At 36.0% G+C, this 24,006-nt stretch overlaps 1 protein-coding gene across 2 annotated transcripts in view; it reads left to right on the top strand.

Annotated features, from left to right (window-relative positions):
* Positions 1–15,283: 15,283 nt before the first annotated feature.
* LOC137239889 (uncharacterized) overlaps positions 15,284–24,006 on the top strand; it is a 63,902-nt gene continuing 55,179 nt past the window's right edge. Inside the window, exons 1-2 of one of the 2 annotated variants that reach the window (XM_067765668.1) lie at positions 15,284–15,693; positions 15,871–16,306. In XM_067765668.1, coding sequence (XP_067621769.1) covers positions 16,285–16,306 — 22 coding nt within the window. In that variant the 5' untranslated portion in view covers positions 15,284–15,693; positions 15,871–16,284. Of the gene's footprint in view, positions 16,307–24,006 lie in introns of both variants that reach the window. The other variant, XM_067765667.1, reaches the window with a different exon arrangement.

The following is a 24,006-nucleotide window of genomic DNA, read 5'->3' as shown; positions in this document are numbered from 1 at the left end:
GCACCACTACATTTACACAGTTACCAAATTGAGAATGTGTTAGTAAACACGAATGCGTAGCGAGCACGAAAGCAAAATCAATTATTTATTTAGTTTGATTTCAATCACTGTACAGGTCTACAAGTAGGATATGTAGCAGCACGCACATACACAGCCACGCTCACCTGATAAAATGCCTGTTCTTGTTCGTTTTTTTTGTGGATGCTATTTGGCACTGTTGTACTTCTTAGGACCAAACAAAGTTTAGTAGCTGCTATCGAAAACTGCTTAAAATTTTTTTTTTCTTATATTACAAAGAAATATACTTTTTTACTTTCAAACGAGAACTTAATTACATCTCTCTTTAATAACCATATATTTTGGACAATTTTAATTAACAAATTGTGATACTTTTTTACGGGGACGATTGCTAAAACACGACCAAAACCGTCGGGGGAGGAATTAATAGACGCGTTTTTGCCTCGCTTCCAATAATTCAAATACTTTTTCTCTTCGGACTATTGACAACAGGACAAAACGTGTCTATTCATTTTTCTTTCCGCTTTTTTGGACGGGTTATTGCAGTCGACCTCGGTTTCGAACTGTTTTTCGCGGAGAACTTTTGAACGGGTAGAAAAACTTAACTCCCGTGTTTGTATTCTTAATACTGAAATAACTACGCGTTCTCAGATACCCCAATTGAAGACTTTTTTTTATAATTTTCTGAAGGACCCACATGGGTGCACTTAAAATTTCCTACTAAATTCGTTAAAAGAAATTTACCATCACAGCAACCCATATCTGATATTCCGATCCCTTTTTTGCTTCCCTGTGTCGCTTTCGACGAAGCAACCCCGGTAATTTTGACACTTCGTTCAGTGTCAAAACTCATGTTCCACGCAGGTTCCACTGGGTTCCACGCTAGTTTGACACTGACCGAAGTGTCAAACTGCCGTGTGTTAGAAAGGGAAAGAAATTGTTTCCCTCTCATACATGTCATACTTGTAAACCTGTACAATGATTTCAATGCTTGAAAGCTGAGCATGTGTCACACGCATTCTTTGGTACTCTGTTTTAAGCGCGCGTGCGACACTTCCTTACTGTTGGACCATCGAATCAAACTAAAAGGGCTGTCGTTGATTTTGACGAAGTGGCCGTTGTGCTTTCGCTTATCGTATACATATATGGTCGCTTAGCAGGTGCTAAGCTATCGCCCACCCCGGATAATGATTGAATTATTGATGTGAATTCGCGTCACTGCTTAGCATCGGCTTAGAGATAGCAGCACCCCTTAGTTTTGCTAATATTCGTAACAATATATAAAACATGAAGCTTTCGATATGTTTCGATATTATGAACTTTGGTAGCATAACGGTTTGATCGTAACGGCATAAACGAAACGTGATAAATATATATAGACTTCCGTTTATCATAATGCTCAGGATGAAAAAAGAAATGGATTTAGCCATGTCCGTCCGGTGTGCGGTGTTGAGTTGACACCGGGGGCGGAGTTAATAGTGCTGACACACTATTTCGTGACACCGTGGCGCAATATAGCACCAGCCGGAATATTCCAACCTTCGCTAACGCTAAAACTCCATCGCCAAAAATATCTAAAACAGTATTAAGTGCACAGAAAAGCATGCAACATTCGGTACAATGTGGTCATAAGGAATAACCGACTAAGTCTTATGTAAAAGGCTGTTATTCTTCGTGAGCATATGGTACTAAATGTTACATACTTTTTGCGCATTTGATACTGTTTTAGATGGAGTTTTAGTGTTAGCGAAGGTTTGAATTTGGGGCTGGTAACAAAAGAAAAGTGTTGCGCAATAGTCAAAATCCCAACCAATAAGATAGAATTCTGGCGATTTTTGGTTTCACAAGTTCGCAAGTTCCCCTCAACAACTGAGTGTCGCCATTCGACTTCATGGCGCATGTAACGCCACCAACTCACTGCCAAGCAACGTCAAAAATTTGCTTGGTGTTATAGTGCTAACTATAACGGTGAGTTTGGCATGCGGCCTTGATATAAAACAAATTAGAGACATTCTTTAATTTAGTTTTCAATCCATTCAACAAGCTGGCCTGCGTATTGCCTCCATTAGTACCTAATAAAAAAGTACAAGGCGCGAGAGGAGATTTTGTTCGAGCTTCTCTTCTTTTCTTTCCTGATAAGTCCGTTGTTCCATCAAAAATCAACGAAAACTTGTTTGTCCTAAGATCCGACACTTTTTTTTTTGGTGCTGCTAACAAATGTGGTTAGAAACACACTAACGTAAATTTATGGTTATATCTGGGCTAGTGGAAATTTTTTTCAATCAACAGGGTGTCCGATCGAGCAAATTAAGTAAACAAAATTGTGGCTCGTTGCCTAAAAAGGACCAAAATTTAAAAAAGAGGATCAGAGGACCAAACGAGATTCGAAAGGACCACTTTTGGTCCAAATAGACCAAAGTGGCAATCGTGGCATATGCATATACGCTTCTTGGCCTTACATATGTCGTTCGGAGTCGACATAAAAACATGTAGGTCTCGTCCGGCCAAATTGTAGGAAAAATTAAAAGGAGCACAACGCAAGATGGAAGAGTAGCTCGGACTAAAATCCCTTCGGAGGTTATCACGCCTTGCATTTATTCTAACAATAACAATTTCAAACAGCATATCAGAAGTAAAAAGATGAAGAATAAAAATTAAGCAATCACCGAACCCACGTAGGTGAACAATTACTTAAAGTTTATCAACGTTGGAAACTTCCTAGAAAAGAAGATATTAAAAATCTATATACGACGTACTACTTTTACAGCTTTGTTTTTGATAAGCTATTAACTGTTGTTAATATTTCAAATTAGGGCCCTAAGCCATGCTAACAGTTTCATGTTTCTAGGTTTTAGGGAGATTCGTTGAAATTTGAAAGCGAAATTTCCAAATTGGGACGATTGTTTTTAAATATCACTTTCCCTGTGCGACTATGAAAGAGTTTTCCCTAATGTTGCATTGCCATGGGGGTTAAAGTACATATGTTCCAAGTTTCAAGATTCTAGCTCCACGGGAAGTTACTTAAAAATCGAGCACAATATTACACATTCTCTGTAAAAATTTTCCGAATAGGTATTTTATTATCGCTTTTTTGCATTAAAAAATCTGTTCTTTCCTCTCTTAATAGTAACTGACTTATTCATTAACATATTAAATTCAATTTCTACTAATTCTATCCATTATATGTATGTATGTATATTAATTACTAATACGTCATTTATTTTACTTAGCTGATGAGGTTTCCTCTGCAGCTGAGCAGTTTTAGATTTCGACGGTTAACAAACCAACTGCATTACAACGACTCGGCATGAACAGGATTAGCCTGGTTTCATTGGACCACTTGAGGGCAGAGTGCTGTCACAACGTCCATTAAAAAAAAAATATCTCCATAAACACCCCATCTAAAAAAATGTGTTATCAAGGCCCTAAGCTATGTTCAAACTGTGTTCTAAAGTGTGTTCCAAGTTTCAAGACTCTATATCTTCGGGAACAAATTTGGATATTTTTACCGCGTGTTGAGATTTGCTTGAGAACTCCAAATTTTTGTCTGCGCCAATGGCATGCCTGCTCAGCCGGTGACCTTGTACACATTTGAAGAATACAAAGTGGGTTATTTTTTTTACTATATTAATTGCTTTTCTATTTACTTATTTATATCTTGAAAATTAAATATTTCGTTACCTCTACTTACGTTACCTCGACTAATTTTCAAGAACAATAACGTCCCTGTATTTATCTATAAGCAGTAAGTTTTGTCGCAACCTGGAAGAATTTTTCAAAGTTGAAGGAAGATTTTCAAAGTTGAAGGAAGTTAAGCTATTAACACGTGATGAAGAAAGTCATAAAAACACATTTTGATTCACTTGTGAATTTAATATTGAAGATACAGAAAAAAATGATGGCAATTTAAAGCGTAATATGTACGTACATACATATGTATGTAAATATTAGGATGGGAACTCACCAACTGTAAAACTATGAATGAAAAATATTTTTATGTATAATAGATATAAAATAATTACTGTGTACAAAAAATATTTATATGTATGCGCATTTTTATGTATATATGTACATATGCATGTACAAGCTTATACATACATACATTTGTTATATATACTGGCATATGAAATACAAAAACCGACTATCGGCATCAGCGAAATAGCATCAAAATCAAAACACCTGTGCCTTTCGGTCACAACAGACTAAACACGCAATTGCAATGTAACTATACTACATACTTAAACTTTTATATATATGGAAGGAAAAAAATATGAATAGCACTACCCAGAAAATATTACAAGTATCCGGCAAAATTTGTGCAGCTAGCTTATATAAAGATAATTTGTTTGACCAAAGGGCTTCCACGATGAAGCATGTAAGGGGTTCAGATGTACCACGGTGACCATTCGTCCTGTATTGTAAAGGACAGTCCTGTTTCGAAATCACCCTCTAATGACTAATAGTTTGAAATTTCGCTGCAAGCGATTGGTACCTCCTGTAACACATATCGACCATCAAATGAAAGATACTCATCACAGTTGCGGTTCCATTATATAAAAAACACCTGCAATTTTAACATGGAGTTGCATCATATAGGGAATATGGTGGCAGGCATGTGATGGATTAAAAGCACCGGTCCTTTAACAAGACTATGGTGGCAGTCTTGTTAAAGGAACAGTCCCTTTCATAAGACCTTTAACATAATTTTGACGGGTAAACATCTTTGCTTACGGTTTGTGGTAATCCCGAAATTTACATGTGAACTTTGAGAATATTGTATGAAATTTGTATATGGTTGAGTTTGTGAAAATTTCTGTATCTTTTTAGGATGATTCGAAAGTGAAGAGAGTTTTGACGTATATACTTCAAATTGTTGTTTGTGTAAATTCGAGACCCTCTATAGTGGTGCAGATAGTCGGAATTCACACATTGTGCATAACAGGAAATCGTTCTAGTAGTGGTCTCTTTTCCCAGATAATTTTCTCTCTTGGGACAATTTCTATATTTGTTTGAAGGGTTAGTATTCCTGTTTCTGTTACAGAATTTGGTGGTTGTTACACCATATCAAATAAAACGCTATTATAGCATGGTTTTAATGAAATGTAATTATCTAAGCTTTGGTGATTCGGAGGGCGAATAGTTTTTCATAATTTTATTAGTTGCTATTTTTGTGAACTGTTCGTTATTTTATATGTTTATTTTATTTGTTTGTTTTTGTAGAAGAACAGAAGATACTAAGCACCCGATACACCTTTGCATGTCTTTAACTAGGCACGAGCACTTGGGCTATCAGAGAAAAGCTGTCTCAACAAATTTATTGACTGCGTGTTGAGCGACCTAATTTTGCTATGAGAAATCCCGACTGGGGACAAAAATGTTAAGCTATGTTTTTAGAATATTTCACTAACTAATTGAGAATTACAAGCATACTCAAAGTGTTCATTGGTTAACTAAGGTATGGTGTTTTCTTTTCTGGGAAAACATCGAGTTTATGAGCACCTTGATTAAATTACTGTTAAACTACGAAATGGCAATATGAATGTAACATAAGTTGAAAACCATTCATCAGTTTATCCAATTATTACATTTTTTTATACTCAGCTGAGAGAGCTCACAGAGTATACTAATTGTGTACACATAAGGGTACCCCGTAACGGCATAAACTAATGGAGATAGATATAGACTTCTATATAAAAATGATCTGGGTGAAAAAAGAAATTCATTTAGCCATGTCCGTCCGTCCGTCTGTCCATAAACACGATAACTTGAATAAATTTTGAGGTATCCTAATGAAATTTTGTATGTAAGTTCCTGGGCACTCATCTCAGATCGCTATTTAAACGCCCACTTTTTCGATATCAAAAATTTGCAAAAACCGAAAAAGTGCGATAATTCATTACCAATGACGGATAAAGCGATGAAACTTGGTAGGTGGGTTGACCTTATGACACAGAATAGAAAATTAGTAAAATTTTGTACAATGGGCTTGGCACAGCCCACTTTTAAAAGAAGGTAATTTAAAAGTTTTGCAAGCTGTTATTTGGCAGCTGAGTATCTTATGTTCGATTACACATGAAGTTAGCCTTCCTTACTTGTTTCGTACTAACTTTTAAATCTTGAAGTTTCCTAAGGCGTTTTTTAAATTTATTTCGGTTTGAGTTTCAGACCCAAATGAAAAAACCACGAAATAAACGTCCCACGCCGTTTTTGTTTATATAGATTTTTTATGCATCGTCTCAACGTTTATAGAAACGATTTTGTATATAATATTTTACTTTGATCACGTTTACGTTTTTTGCTGGGTTAATAAACTACAAACGTGTGTACGTATTCACGAGTCCGTAAAAAATAATATAAAAGTTGTAATAAACGACTAAGAAACAGGAAATGAGTGACAATAACCTGTTATTGAGGTGAATAAACAGAGACTAGTCAGTAAGGACAACGAGAAATACGCACATACATATAACCACACAGTAAGCGAAGATAGGTCTAACAAAGTGGTCAAAAGTAACTGGAATATATGGCTTTTGTTTTTGATCTATTGCTTATACGTACGAGTAGGTTATAAAAAAAAAAAACAAAAAGAGAGAGTTCCAATATTGGAGCGCAATAATTTATGAAATAAATGGCCGTACCTCGAAAACATTTTCGAAGGAGTGAGGAGGGATGACAAGAAGGGAGATGAGATGGCTTCAAATATTTATCGCTGTCGACTATATCGAATGAGCCACACTTTATATTTCAAAATCAACCCACACATTCAATTTTACTGCTTGATTTTATTGAATTTTTGCATTTTTCCATTTTCCGAAATTTCGATTTTTGCAAAAGTGGGCATGGTTGCCAACCGATTCCGTTTGCTTTCACACAGTGTATAAATAATAGCAAGGACAAATTTCGATAAGATATCTCTAACGACTTTTGATTTACGTCCTAAAAACTAAAAAAATTTATTTTACGAAATGTGGGCGGTGCCACGCCCGTTTACCAAAATATGATCAAATTTCTATATATTGCCGTGAAGTCAACTTAAATATCAGATTTCGTCACTTTGTCAGTCTTTGGAAATGCATTCTCGTATTTTTTCTATTTATCGAAATTTTGATATCGACTTTATTCAAAAGTGGATGTGGCCACTAACCGATTTTGATAATTTTCATAAAGTGTAGGTAGTATAGAATAGTTGCAAGGACCAATCCAATTTCGATAAGATATCTCTAACGACTTTTGATTTACGTCCTAAAAACTAAAAAATTTTATTTTACGAAATGTGGGCGGTGCCACGCCCGTTTACCAAAATATGATCAAATTTCTATATATTGCCGTGAAGTCAACTTAAATATCAGATTTCATCACTTTGTCAGTCTTTGGAAATGCATTCTCGTATTTTTTCTATTTATCGAAATTTTGATATCGACTTTATTCAAAAGTGGATGTGGCCACTAACCGATTTTGATAATTTTCATAAAGTGTAGGTAGTATAGAATAGTTGCAAGGACCAATCTCCATGACAAATTTTAACATGGTATCTTCAAACGGCTTTAAAAGTATTCAAATTTTTTTCTTCTAAATGTCGGCAGTGCCATGTTCCATTTTCCAAAATTTTTCAAGTTTCTCTTTCTCGTCATAATAAAGTGAACTTACATACGGTTTCAGATATTTTGTTACTTTTTTGGTCTTAGGTAAAGAATTATCGCATTTCTTAAATATTTCGAAATATTCGATGTCGAAAAAGTGGGCGTGGTTATCGTTCGATTTCGCGCATTTTCAATACCAATCTCTACTGGGTCCAGATACGCGAGTAAACCAAATTCCGTGAGGATTTTAAATTTTTACTCAAGTAATCATGTTAATGGACGAACGGACATAGCTCATTTTTCGATGCTGATAATTTTGATATAAGTCTATAACTATCTCGATTATTTTAAGCCCTTACGTACTATCCTTATCAAAATTTATAATACCCTTGTGTACAAGTACACGCTGTTAAAAATTTTAAGTTGCCCAGTTGTTCCATCCCTAGGAACTTGAGAGTTAGGCTCAATCTTTTAACCTTGTTGGTAAAATGTTAGAGTTTAATACCGAGGTACATGATGTTGTTTCTCAAGCAGGTAGGTGGGCTCACGATCTGAATTTATTTCTTTCAAGGTAAAAATCTCAGGAAAGTCTCTGTAAAATCTGTCAAAGATTTATTAAATTAAGATATATTTATTAATAGATTTTTGCTCAAGATACAATGTTAACGAACGTTTAGACGCCCAGTTTATATTATTTGTCTGCTTCAAGCTACATTTAATACATTATGTACAAGTAGAAAAATTTATGTTGATAGAGGATTTTGTTTTTCTAAAATTATTTTTCTGCTGATAGAGATATTCTCAAAATGAAAATTAACAGCGGTCGCTTTGTCCGTCCTGATGTCGCATTGTTTCAATTTCTCCCAAATCTTTACATATAATAAAATTCTAACAGTTTGATATCTGTACATTAAGATATATCTATGAAAAGTTGTTAGGAAGGGTCATTATAAGACCCCCTGAACCCAAATCTTCAGTTTTTACAATTTTTGTCTGTCTTTCTGTATGTATGCTTCGGTAATCACTGGCACTACTGAACGATTTGCAGCTATGAGAAATTTGAGCGAGACGTTTTCTTTTTGTGGCAATTTGAAGAAATGGATGCAACTACGGTTCGGGCGAGTGCAGCAAAATTTACCGAAAAATACAAGGACATTTCTCAAAGCTTAGAATATGAAATAATTCACTTGAAACACATTTACGAAGCAAAATTTTGATAAAGGTCTGTCACCATTGGAATTGCTAAATGCCATCTACATATGTTCAAAATCTCTATCCGATTTTCCCCAACAGTTGTGTTGCTTTACGTATCTTTTGCACTACACCTGTCACTGTAGCTAGAGCAGAACGTTCCTTCAGCGCCCTTTCAAGAATCAGAAACTTTCATAGATCGTGTTTATCTCAAGTGCGAGTTTCAGGACTTGACACGCTTTGTATTGAATCCGTTTTGGCAAGACAGTTCAATTTTGATATTATTAAAAAAAATTTACAGCGAAAAAAGCAAGTAAAGCCACTCTTTGATATCCGAACTTTCTATATTGAATAATTAAAATTTATAATCATCATTAAATTTATCAGAAATGTATTAAAATGTTACCAAATAACTAGAAAAGATTATTTGAAACAATATGCGGCTGTTAAAAGAGAATTTTATTTCTACGGTACAATAAAATAGTATAAATAGTAAATATTCTGTGTTAATTTTATTGTCAGCTCTTAGTATAAAAATCATTTAGTTGAAGTGGCAAATATTTTTTTGATGTAATCCATCAATAATGATTCATGAATGAGACGCCATTAATTCAAGTTAGTCAAATGTATTAGTGGATATTTTATAGGGCGCCCGTAAATTGTTTAGTCCCGGGCCCGGATTTTCTCTCTACGGCCCTGCATCAAGGGTTGTATCTTTGAGCACCGAATCGAAGAATGATATAATAGAAATGGAAGCGGAAAGAAGTCCTAGCAGACCTTCATACAGCAAAACATAACCATACTGAATTTAAAAAAGCTGGCAAAATCAACCGAATTAGTCAATTCAACAGACATTTTTGCAAATTTTTTCGATCGCAAATCAACTTCGTGGAACAGGATTTTCCGTGTGGTAGGCGTGGCACGCTATCATCATGGCCGCTTAACTCTGTATTAGCCTTTGTTTCGGAAAAAGTTAACACGTTTTGAATGGACATAGCTTCGAAATATTATTATAGAAACAAAAGTTCTTATAAGTTGTGGGGTTTTTATACCAGGCATATCCATGCTCCAAAGCGTTTATCATATTTAACGTACATGTGAGGAGCTTGATTGTATGTACAAACAACTGTTTGTTACTTGCTCACTGGTAACTTGATTCTACAATTTCTTTGTAGTTTAAAGTATTGAATAAATAAATGGTTTGAGGCAACCAAAATTAAAAGTTAACTTTCTTTATTTCAAAGGTCCACGCATACAAAGTAGCGGGTGATAGCTTACTTGCTTTTATAACGAAAATGATCACAGATTTGAGCTCAAATATCGTTTTGCTATAAAAAAAACTCATTTCCGATAAAACTGCTGAGTATTGAATATAAGCCGACGACATCCTAATCCCGCTTGATTACTAAACTTGTCGTTCTGTAAAAGGGCTCCAGTCATCTAAGGGACACATATTTCGCTGTTTTTTTGGGGAAAGCTGGTTTTTATATGATTACTTTTCTGAAGTGAAAATACTTCAATTAGTGAAACTGGACAAAATGACAGTAGATGAACTAGCCGTCCATAATTTTATAATTATCTAGTTTTAAAAATTATTCGAACACTTGGTTTAGAAAAACATAAAGCAATTTTTTAACTCATAGACATACCAGACATACCATGAAAGTGGCATGATTTTCTGTACTTTCCTAACCGACACTTCACCATGCTTGGCGAGACTGTCTTGGTTTCCACATCCGATATTGTAGGTACAATGCCAAAGTCACGAATGTGCAATTTTTGTTTAAACGAAATATTATATATATCAAATTTTGCAAAGCGAAACAACAAATGTGCAATTTTTTGAAAAAAAAAAAAAAAAAATTAAAAAAGCATTTTTCAATTAACATTACTTAGTGGTTTACAAAGTTAAACCTTCCAGTGATGCTTGAAAAATACAAAATTAAATCTCTATTAATTAAATCTCTATTTTTAACAATGTCTTACGCGGTTTTTTCAACACATTAAATATGCACATTCGGGACTTTGGCATTGGACCGACGATATATCTAAACGCTCTTGTTTTCGTCTTTCCAAAAATCAACAGAAGAAGGTGCTGTAGCAATACAGAAACCCCCAAATGTTTTCGGGTAAGTTTTCGAAGTTGATGGTCCTTTGCTGGACAAATATCTAGTGAGCTCCGGTAATAAGCAGCATTGAGGAACAAGCTCGCCCATCTCGGGAATGATGGCCACAAAAGGTGCTAATAGCACCTATCGTGCCCGTTGAAATTTTGTATGTTAACTATTATTTATCGCGAGGGAAGTGAACCCCTTGAGACCCATCTGCATCCTTCTCTGATTGAATGTGCACCCCATGGACAGTTGTACATGTATTGTATTCACGTTTAACGGTACCTGCTTATAAGAGAACAATTGACAGTGGATAGAAAATTAACAGTCAGTACCCTGAAAGTACTGTCGGCCGCAGAAGTAAAACTCACTTACTATCGTTTGAGAAATTTTGTTGCCAGTAATTTTGTGCGATTAGCCACACAAAAACTTGTTTGAAATTAACAGTTAAGGAAATACCAGGATTTGCTTTATTGTGTATTTTTTGAAAAATCTTAAATATTCCATACAGAAATTATTTTTGTTCTGTTTTCGTAGAAAATGCACCGTTGCACTGATTTTATCCCATTTTAAAAATTACTGAAAACATATTTCAATAAACTATAACTTAGTTTGGGTGCGAGTTCATCTGTAATGTTGTCTTATAAAAAAAAACCTTAATTATTGTTATCAGGATAAGATGGCCTGGTTACTAATACAAGCGATGGGATAAATGTACCGAAGGAGGCCCAAGGCCAGCAAAATATAATTGAAGTTTAGCCGCCTAGGCGATTTTTGTCGTTTCGTAACAAATCACGCCAGCTTTCCCTGTTTCGCGATAAATGACGCCAATTGAGAGCACCAAGGGAGCTCAAGTCTTCCTCCACCAGCCTCTCCCAAATCAGTGGAAGTCTGAAATACTTTCGGTCGGAGCATCTTCATCCATTCACATAAAACGATGAAGTCAATGAAACATAGTTCATTACAACACCTCCTTTGATACTCGCCGTCCGCAGCACGGCCAGGGCCAAAAATACAGACGTGACACTTGCTCAATTTTAAAGGAATCGCAAAACTGGCGGTATTTGGGTACGCGCTCTTAAAAATTTGTGGCCACTAAGGTTAAAGAAAGTCCCTCCATTTAATTGTTGAAGCAGAGGTTAATGGTTATTCTTATAGTGGATTACCCGTTGGATATTCTAACGATCCTGTACATATACTCTTTGATCAAACGAAAACGTCTGAACTCCATCGTTGTTTTTTTATACTCAATTAAGGAGAGCTCACAGAGTATATTAACTTTGATTGGATAACGGTTGGTTGTACAGGTATAAAGGAATCGAGATAGATATAGACTTCCATATATCAAAATCATCAGTATCGAAAAAAAATTTGATTGAGCCATGTCCGTCCGTCCGTCCCTCCGTCCGTCCGTTAACACGATAACTTGAGTAAATTTTGAGGTATCTTGATGAAATTTGGTATGTAGGTTCCTGAGCACTCATCTCAGATCGCTATTTAAAATGAACGATATCGGATTATAACCACGCGATAATTCATTACCAAAGACGGATAAAGCGATGAAGCTTAGTAGGTGAGTTGAACTTATGACGCAGAATAGAAAATTTGTAAAATTTTGGACAATGGGCGTGGCACCGCCCACTTTTAAAAGAAGGTAATTTAGAAGTTTTGCAAGCTGTAATTTGCCAGTCGTTGAAGACATCATGATGAAATTTGGCAGGAACGTTACTGCTATTTCTATATGTATGCTTAATAAAAATTAGCTAAATAGGAGAACGACCACGCCCACTTAAAAAAAAAGAATTTTAAGTCAAATTAAAAAAAAAGTTAATATCTTTAGAGTATATAAGTAAATTATATCAACAGTCAACTCCAGTAATGATATGTTGCAACAAAATGCAAAAATAAAAGAAATTTTCAAAATGGGCGTGGCTCCGCCCTTTTTCATTTAATTTGTCTAGGATATTTTTAATGCCATAAGTCGAGCAAAAATTTACCAATCCTTGTGAAATTTGGTAGGGGCTTAGATTCTAGGACGATAACGGGTTTCTGTCAAACAGGGCGAAATCGATTGAAGCCACACCCAGTTTTTATACATAGTCGACCGTCTGTCCTTCCGTTCGGCCGTTAACACGATAACTTGAGCAAAAATCGATATATCTTTACTAAACTCAGTTCACGTAATTATCTGAACTCACTTTGTATTGGTATAAAAAATGGCCGAAATCCGCCTATGACCACGCTCACTTTTTCGATATCGAAAATTACGAAAAATGAAAAAAATGCCGTAATTCTATACCAAATACGCAAAAATGGATGAAACATGGTAATTGGATTGGTTTATTGACGCAAAATATAACTTTAGAAAAAAACTTTGTAAAATGGGTGTGGCACCTGTGGTATTTAATATATAAATCACTATTTAATAATAAGCACTATTTATTTTTATAAAATATTTTTATTTAACCGCTCCTAAAAGTATGTTACAAAACGTTTTTAAATATTTCAACCGAATGAAAATTTTTGAAAGACAATATTTTACAATTGAAAAATAAAAATTAACAAGAACAAAAAAATTCAATTTATTTAAAGTAGGTACATTTAAAGTTGAATATAAATATAACCCTACAGCACCTTCCATATTAAGTAAAATAAAATGAAAAAGTTCTGCAGCGCGATATCAAAAGCCCTTGGAATCTTGGCGGGAATACTGTTCGTGGTATTACATATATAAATAAATTAGCGGTACCCGCCAGATGATGTTCTGGGTCACCCTGGTCCACATTTTGGTCGATATTTCGAAAAAGCCTTCACGTATACAACTACCACCACTCCCTTTTAAAACCCTCATTAATACCTTTAATTTGATACCCATATCGTACAAACACATTATAGAGTCACCCCTGGTCCACCTGTATGGCGATATCTCGAAAAGGCGTCCACCTATAGAACTAAGGCCCACCCCCTTTTAAAATACCTATCATCACCGTTCGTTTGATACCCATATTGTACCAACGCATTCTAGAGTTAACCCTGGTCCACCTTTATAACGATATCCCGAAAAGGCATCCACTTATAGAACTAAGACCCATTCCCTTTTAAAATTCTCATTAACACCTTTCATTTGATATCCACATCGTACAAAAAATTCTAGAGTCACCCCTGGTCCACCTTTATGGCGATATCTCCAAAAGGCGTCCTCCTATAGAACTAAGGCCCGCTCCCTTTTAAAATACTCATTAACACCTTTCGTTTGATACCCATATTGTACAAACGCATTCTAGAGACACCCCTGGTCCACCTTTATGGCGATATCTCGAAAAGAAGTCCACCTATAGAACTAAGGCCCACTCCCTTTTAAAATACTCATTAACACCTTTCATTTTATACCCATATAGTACAAACAAATTTTAGAGTCACCCCTGGTCCACCGTTATGGCGATATCTCGAATGGCGTCCACCTATAGAACCATGGCCCTCTTAAAATATTCTTTACTACCATCTATTTGATACACATGTCATACAAACACATTCCAGGGTTACCCTAGGTTCGTTTTCCTACATGGTGATTTTCCCTTACTTTGCCTCCATAGCTCTCAACTTAGTATGTACTGTTCGGTTACACTTAGCTTTCCTTACTTGTTTTTTTCAAAAATTTCCAACCTTAACAAAAACTTCACTTTGTCAATCAAACTAGCATAGTTTTGATAGCATTTCTTCCTCTCCCTCTGACTCTACCCCCGTTTATACCTTTAGCTCTACCTTTACATCTACCTCTAACTCCACCACTGTCTAAACATCCCTCTCTACCTTTACCTCTAAATCTAAGTCTAACACGGGTTCCACATCTACTTCCGCCTATGCGGAAGGCTGACGACACAGTGAAAGCGAGAAACGTTGCTATAATATAAAGATATAAAGTTCTGCAAATTACTTCTTACGGAAAATTCTTAAAGTTTTCAGAGTGCTAGCTTGTAAGGTATATGAAAATAAAAATCGCTTCTCGTATAGCATAGCTTATAGCAAGCACTCTGCCTTCAGCCAGTGAAATAGTTATTTATTCTCTTCTGCTCACCTCAACTATTCCACTTCGTTTAGAATTTGCTGAACAAACGAGTTAATAATTTTTTTAAGCTCAAGCAATAAAATAGTATGTTCATAGCATATTTACGACTTATTTTTTAGGTGTAACCAAACATGTGTGCACACGTCGTACTTCGTTGCTAGTTAATCAGCGACTAAATCACTAGCACTACGAATATTTTCCATTTACTACCACAGCCACAATTTTAATTTTGGTGACCACTACTATACATCTTGTTCTACCTTTCCTTGTAAAGCTACACTCATGAAACGAGCGCTTAAATTTGAAGATTGGAAGCAAAAATGGACGCCACTTAGCGGACTGAAGATAATATCTGCTACGGTCTAGAAATATTCATGAAATTTTAACGTATGTATATAAATTATACGCTCCACTGTGCAGTAAAGTACGCACTATCTGTCGAACTACGACACCAACTTAAACCAAATGGACACACCCACATGTCCACTCTTTACACTGAAGTTGTATTGGTAAGCTAATATTTTGGAATGACTATTTAGCCACGCGACCGGAAAGGTAAAAACGATGTAATTTGTCCTAATGGAGATTCAGTTTGAATCCAACCGCATGAGATATAAAACGTGTCATAAACAGAGGACGCGTAATAAATTTTGTCACAAAAAAAATTTAAGAGAATTATAAGTATTGAAGTAGTGAACTAAAAAGTAAAATACAAGTATTTGTGTTTGTAGGTACCCTTCTATGTACTAACGTATATACTACACTACTTGTTAAACTTAAATACATACATATATGTATGCTAGCAAAAGTTCCCGCTACAATTAGTCAACAATTGTATGTGTGAAATGAATTGTTTTAGGATCAAGAGGTCAAATGAGTATTATACATTTTTGATTGAATTTAGATAGAGTTATAAATTGAAAAATTGTAAAAAAAAAGAAAAAAATAATAATCGCGATTTTCAATCTTAAAAAATTGCTGCTCACAATGGGCTGGTGCATAAGCGTGTAAATAGCAATAACTGCATTTTATAATTACTACCTCAGTGCATAGTACAGATATGATTAATCGAATTATTGTAATTATAAGTGAAATTGAAAAGTTTTAATATAATATCATATTTAATAATACGTAATTGAAATCGGTTAAATTCAGAAAAGTTAAAGTTTGCTCGTAAAACGACGTACCAACGGCGTAACAGTGCGTCAACGACAATAATTTCCCTGTTGATGGTTTTGCATTTTGTTCGCCCACGCCCAGGTATTCACCAGTCGAAGAAAGTAGCGCCGATTTCGCTATATTGGCTACCGAATGGATAATGGGTATTTGTTTAGACACAGGTAAGTTCGTTTGGTTGATTATCTAGTTGTTTTATTTATTTACATACATAAGAATATATACATTTGTACATATGCAGTATATACGTAAAAGGAGTTGTAATTTTTACATACTGTACTCCGAGTTATCTAACTTAATGTATGTTTTTATTGCTACTTTTGCATTTTAATTGTTGTTATTGCTTTGCAGTTGATTTGTACACAAACGCACATACGTAACGTTAACTGGTTTGACCTTTACGGCAAAAAATATATTTTAGACAAAAAGATTCAATGTCGTGGCTGCAATCCTGTGGACATTTATTTTGGCCGAGCTATAATAGGAGTATTGTCTGGAAAATTTAAAATTTTGGGCAGTTGTCTAATTGGTCACCTTATTAATTTTCATTACCAATATCAATTTATTCTAATAGGAATGTTGTAACTGAAAAGTTTTATAATAAAGACGTATCACAGTGAGAGCTTTAATTAAGTCGTATCTCAAGACGACGGTTAGTAAGGTTGTAACTGAAAAAAAAAAAACTTTGTCTAGCCTTAATTGCTTTCTCCAATTTGTAAACGACTTAAAACCAGGTACCCAATAGCTAATTTCCTTTTTTGAGTCGAAAAAGGCCGGGTCAAAAATTGTCTTAGGTGAAAGTTTATGGGATCCGAGGATATCCATAGCATTTTCATGACGACTCATGCATCCTTTTTATTTTTCGAACTTTAAAAAAAAAAATAAGTAAGGAAGTCTAAGTTCGGGTGAAACCGAATATTACTTAACCAGCTGTACACGTGAAATGCTGTTGTTTTTTGTTTTGTGTGCTTAATAGTGTTACAAGGCTGCGCAATAATACATATAAATATGGTTCTATTCTGAATTAATTTTCGTTTATGAGAAGCAAAACGGATACAGTGGCTAACACCAATGATCTTGAGCGGGTAATAATGCAGTTTTCATTCAGATATGGGGATTTCCCTACTGTTTATTTTAAAGTAGAGATATAACAGAACAATAAACGTAAACACACAAGTTCCATTGTACTAAAAAGGGCAGGGTTATTAACGAAATTTTCCAACTTTTAATAGAAATAGCTTATTACCTGCATCTACGCACTTTTACAAAATATTCAGTTCATTTTTACTGAAAATATTTCCTGTTAAAAGGCATACATATGCACCAAATATTTCATCGAGTTATGGCTCCAGAAACGTTGGGAAATGCATTGTAAGATAGGGGCAGTGCCACGCCCATTTTTCAAGATTTTAATTTTTTTCCATTTCTTGTTATAATGGCACAAAATATGATTGGTACAATACTATTTTTCGCTAAGATATAGCTTATTATTTTCGTCTACGACCCGTTTAAAAATATTTTATATAAAAGTGGGCGTGGTCTTTAACCGATCTCGTCCATATTCTCTAGAAATATTTCCTGCTATAGGGAAAATTTGTGTACCCAATTTTATTACGATCCGTTAATTTTTCTTTGAGTTATAGCTCCCGAAGAAAATTGCTTAGTCATAAAAGGGGCGGTGCCAGGCCCATTTTTTAAAATTTGAAGATTTTCCTATTTATTGTTATAAGTCCACTTGGGAAATGAAGTACCATTGATATCAAGCTCTTTCTTACAAAGATGTTGCTAATTTTATTCGTCCACGACCCTTTTAAAAATTCTTTTATATAAAAGTGGGCGTGGTCCTTAACCGATTTCGTTAATTTTCTTCAAAGCATTCTATATATAAGCTGGGTGTATCATTTACTGAATAATCAGGTTTTTTGTGTGTTTCTAAAATGTTATATATATAAAAATTGGGCTTGGTTATCATCCGATTTCGCTCATTTTCAATACCATTATATTCTGTGTCCAGATAAGCTCGTGTACCAAATTTGGTGAAGTTACCTCAAAATTTATCGGATATGGCTCGATCAAATTTGTTTTCGATACTGACGATTTTGATATATGCAAGTCTATATCTTTCTCGATTCCTTTATACATGTACAACCAACCGTTATCCAATCAAAGTTATAATACCTTGTGTACAAGTATAGCTGGATATAAAAATTAACAAATAAAGTTAAATCCGGACTTTCATAAGGACAAGTGAATACTTTTCCACAGTAAACTTGCACCTCCCTTTTCGACATAAAATTTTATCCAACCGAGTTATTACCTTGAGAATTCGTTTCCTTTGGTTTAGCCGTTCCTGAAGTTTATTCTGCCCTAAAAAAATAAAAGTCTGTATTATATAATTTCCTTCGGACTAAAAAATTGTAAGTCCGAAAATAGTTTTTCTGAAGAGCTTTTATTATAAAAGGAATAGCAGTTTGGGTCCCTGCTTAAAACGGTTAACTTTAACTTAAAAGTGGCACTCAAAAAAATCAAACGGTGGCGTAGTGGGCTTTTCTTAAAAAGTTACTAATGTGCAATGACATCATTAATTGGCGCTTTATCGCCTAAAAGTTCTTGGCCTTTTCGTAACAAGTCACTCCAGCTATCCCTGTTTCGCGATAACTGACACTAATTGGGACCACCAAGGGAGGTCAAGTTTTCCTTCACCTGCCTCTCCCAACTCAGTGTATTCTCCCCCTGCCTCTGCGCCCAAACTGCGGTGTCGTCTGAAATAGTTTCTTGGCCGGAGCGTCTTCGTCCATTCGAATACCATGATCTAGCAATCGAAGCCTTGTGGTTTTTTCGTTGCATTGTCGCCATCATATATATTATTTCTAATTGCTGTTTTTATGTACGGGTCCATTTTTCGCTCCTATTTGGAATCCAAATTTATAAATAAAGTTTTGGTTGTAAAGACGGATATTCGGGCTATTAGCGGGCTATTGTCAGAGAGCTTTTGTTTAGCTATATTTTATTAAAATAATTTGTTGAAAATAAACGATTGTGAGCACACAAAGAAATCTATTTCTGCTATGGCACTATTGTGAATATTTGCACAGTTGCTATCATACGCTAGATGTCAGCGCAAGCTGTAAGTTTTAATTGATTGATAGAACAGCTGATTTATGTTGATATTTGATAAGAGACTTTTATATTGGTTGCGCAAGATGCGCATGGGTCCGGCTCAAATAAATCTCATAGAGCCCATCAAAATACCTCCTTCCATACTCGCCGTCGGCATCAAGGGCAGGACATAAATACTACCGAGAACTTTCCTCCCGATCACTTCAAAAGTCATTTTATCTTCTCTCAACACTGTACATGATTCCGAGCCATTCATCAGTACTGGTATGATGAGCAACTTGTTGAGCGTGTTGTTTGTTCATCGAGAGAGGACTTAACTCTTCAATTGCCTACTCAGTCCAAAGTAGCACTTGTTGGCAAGAACTATTTTCTGTTCGAGTTATGGCAACAATACTGCGAAAATCGCGGGATTGTAAACATCGAAAATATTTGCATCCATACTCGCATCCAACCTCCTAGAGGGCTTTCACGATCCGCCACCTTGTGACTGCGGTACTGCCCTGATCTCAAACCCCACGATTATTATTATTATATTATAACGCTTATTTGCGATTTTCTCCCGATTTCAGGTTGCCCCACGTTCTTATCCTCTAAATTTTCTTATACGTGTAAACCTGCTGGATGATCAGTTTGATTGCGTGAGGTTTCGTTATGGAACCGGTGCAACTTGGCCTGTTTGCGATAAAATGATTTCCTTACTTGCCCCAAACTTCTTAAATATAATTCAGTATATTTAGGAAAAGGTAATTTTTATTGACGGGAAAGATGAATTTGGGAGTAAATTTACTTGAAAGACGGCCCTTTTACATATGTGTTTTTAAGGGACAGCGGGGCGTATGAGTAACTTATTCCTTCATTTCAAAACACATGACGGTCTAGAACAAAAAATTACGTTTTCGAACGGTACGCTTCAACCGCTGACAAAATGCTATGAATACAAATGGATGTGCGTGTTTGTCCTATGAGAAAGTCAATGCGGAGAAGACGGATATGGTCTTGTTTACAAAGAGGTACAAGGTCCCAAATTGGACCAGGCCTAAGTTAGGAGGGGTGACCTTACAGGAGAAACCTTGCACAAAATAATCATCCTAGACAGTAAGCTGTCATGGAAGCTCAACGTGAAGGAGAGGGTCAAGAAAGCCTCAACGGCACTCTACGCATGTAAAAGAATGCTGGGGTGTACGTGGAGCCTATCGCCGTCTCTTTCTCATTGGGTTTTTACAGCGATTGTAAGCCCTATTCTATACTATGGAGTTCTTGTTTGGTGGAAAGCCACACAAAAAAACAACATTCCTCAAAAAATTAGAGGGGGTATGCAGACTATCGATGCTTAGCATTACGGGAGCCCTGAAAACAACCCCGACGGCTGCACTGTATGCCATTTTGCACATCCCACCTGTAGACCTGGTAGCAAAGAACAAAGCGTTAACGACCGCAACCAAGCTCGGTGCTTCGGGGCAGCTTGAGCGCCGACCATATGGCTATAGTAGTATAGCGTCATCAATCACAAGACGAACAGACTACATGATTCCCTATCTGCGATTCGAGGGAGATCTTAAGGCCACAATAGAGGTGGACGGTTGGCGCAAGGGTGCGCAAATGGCGGACGAGGCGATACATGTGTACACCGATGGTTCCAAAGTAGTGGAAGGAGTAGGGTCTGCGGTATACTGCGCTGATCCGGAAATAAGCAGATCATACAGGCTGCCGGATTACTGTAGCGTTTTCCAAGCGGAAATATTAGCCGTAACCAAAGCAGTAGAAACCCTGGAAGAGAATAGCTTAAGCTGCAACCGTGTTAACTTTTATAGTGACAGTCAAGCAGCAATTAAGGCAATAATCTCGCATAGCACAGCATCTAAATGCGTGTTAGAGTGGAAGCAGTCTCTGGAGAGAATCGGGACAGGGAGAAGCATACATCTATATTGGGTCCCAGGGCATATGGGAATAGATGGGAATGAAAAAGGGGACGAACTAGCTAAAAAGGGCGTATCCCTTGAAGCTTGCTCCGTAGATGTCCCAATTAGATTGGGCGAGATTAAGCGAAGGCGAGAGGTGCACATGATCGACCGAGCGGGAAAGGCGTGGGTTCAAGCGCGGGGCTGTAAAGTGTCGAAGATTATGTGTAGGTCTTACAACCTTATACTAACACAGTTGCTCCTATCATTAAAAAGAGAGGACTGTAGACTCATGACGGGTATTCTGACTGGACACTGCCTTCTGGCGTCACATGCCTTTAAACTAGGCTTGGTCAGTGATAGCAGATGTAGGAAGTGCGGGTTGGAGGAGGGAACGATAGAGCACGTTCTGTGCTCGTGCCCAGCACTTGCCAGGCTAAGACTCCAGTTATTAGGAGTGATACAGCTGTCAGATCTAGAAGCAGCAAGTGGCTTAAGTCCTAGGAAGCTTCTAGTATTTGCCAAGAGGACGGAGTTATTTTATAACATAAGTCCTGGTTTTTGATAGGGTTTTTCAGTTTGGTCGTTAAAACAAACTTCTGGTAACACTACGGAGTCAATCAGTCTATGTGAGGTCATCATGGACCGGCCATTTCAACCTACCTACGCTTTAACCGCTGACAAAATGTTATGAATACAAATGGATGTGTGTGTTTGTCCTATGAGCGTCCAAAGTACTCCAAAGTATCTTCAAAAAATGTTCACAGTAGGTTCACGTGGTAAACCGCTATATTTCTAGTTATATCTCCGTATTATTTAAGGGGAATTCAATATTTGGTCTAAATATTCCATAGATTACGTACTTAAGGCATAGAGAGGAGTGGAAGTCGGAGTGAAACAAAACTTATATTTGATATATTTTATTTGCAAAATGTTTTGAAGGGGGTATTCAATATTTGGTATATAGATTCCGTAAATGAGGCCATTGGGGCCAGGTGGGGTGAGTAGAATGAGCGAAATCGGCCCACTTTTTCGATATCGAAAATTTTGAAAAATGGGAAAAATTAGATAATTCATAAACTAATACCGCTAAGGTAATGAAATTTGGTAGGTGGATTGGTTATATCACGCAAAATATAGATTCCAAAAAATGTTGGATTATGGGAAGCTTATCAAGCCGTACATAAAAACCCCTGAAGATATTACATTGAAATTTGCCAGGGACACTACCCTTGCCAAATTATGTAGACTGAGCGAATATAATCAAAATTGGTTAATGACCACGCCCAATTTTCCTTAAGGTCTAACCTTAACAAAGTTTGCAATAACCCTATTGCGTTTAACAACATTTATTTATTTTTTTCTTATTGTCTACCGAATAGTTCTAACACACTCATTAATTAAAAAGTATAAAGAGACTAGTCTTGAAGCTTCTTATCTCTAAACTGAAATTCAAATCTTTAGCATAAGTATTGCATATTCGAACGCATCTTGTGAGTGGCTCATTGAAACCATAATTGGTTGCATGACAAATTACATCGAATAAACTAGTTGTCCTTAAATTAAGACTTGATGAGGGAACATGTATTAAATTAGAAATGAGTTCAAAGTTGATTCTAGAATTCATCACATTATACACAAAAATAATAGAAAAATAAGCCCTTCTCTCTTCCAAACTTTGTAGACCTAGCAACTTGCGTCTGCCAATATAGTTTGGAAGCCCATCAGGCCATGACAGAGGACGCAAAGCCATTCTAGTGAACACCTTTTGCACCTTTTCAATTATAGAAATAAGATTTTGATAGTAAGGGTTCCAAATTATACAGCAATAGTCCAAATGACGCACTAAAGATATATACAGCGCTTTGAGAGTAAGTGGGTCAACAAAATCCACAGTGTTTCTGCGTATAAAACCAATCATAGAAACAGACTTCGACACCATATAGTCTACATGGTTGGAAAAGGTCAACTTAGAGTCGAAAATAACCCCTAGATCCTTAATAGTATCTTTACGGCACAATTTTTGTCCATTTAGTACATAGTCGCAAGTCACTGTCTTAGACTTTTTAGCAAACGTGATGACGCAACATTTACTAACATTTAGATGGAGATGATTTAATATACACCAATTAGAGAGATTATTTAGATCAGACTGAAGACTAGAACAGTCAATTGTATTTGGAATTTTTAGGAATAATTTAACATCATCCGCAAACATAAGACAATCCGCAGTTGAAAATTGATCAGGAAGGTCATTAATAAATAGTAAAAAGAGGATAGGCCCAAGATGTGTACCTTAAGGGATACCTGACCAAGCATGTATGTAAGTTTGAGATCTAGCGGATTCCATTTGGACGAAAAGTTTTCGTCCCATAAGAAAACTTGAGAAAAAATCAAGAAGGTTTCCGTTAATACCGAATGCTTTGAGTTTTTCCAAGAGAATGGAGTGGTATACCTTGTCGAATGCCTTAGAAAAGTCAGTGCAAACTACATCTAACTGTGTTGGCTCTCAAAGGCGTTAACTATTTTGTTTGTAATTAAGACCAGATTTGAGCAAGTTGATCTCGAGGGTACAAATCCGTGTTGATGTATAGAGATATGTGACTGATATTCTAGCTCAGTAGTGGTACGGTTGAGCTAAGAAGAAAACTTAGACACATTTTGAAAATGGGCGTGACGCCTTCCCCCCTCATTTTTGTTAATCTTTCCAAAGTAATTTTAATTCCATAAGTCTGGGAAAAACAAAAATGAGTTCGGAATATAACCATATATGTATTATTGCGTTATTATGTAACTAAAGCCCTTTTTACCTCATTAGTTAGACCGATACTAGAAAACGGATCAAT

The sequence above is a fragment of the Eurosta solidaginis genome, chromosome 2 (genome assembly GCF_040869045.1).
Source record: "Eurosta solidaginis isolate ZX-2024a chromosome 2, ASM4086904v1, whole genome shotgun sequence".
In the NCBI taxonomy this organism is placed as follows: Eukaryota; Metazoa; Arthropoda; class Insecta; order Diptera; family Tephritidae; genus Eurosta; species Eurosta solidaginis.
Note: the sequence above shows the minus strand (reverse complement) of the source record. Positions and strands in the feature narration are given on the sequence as shown.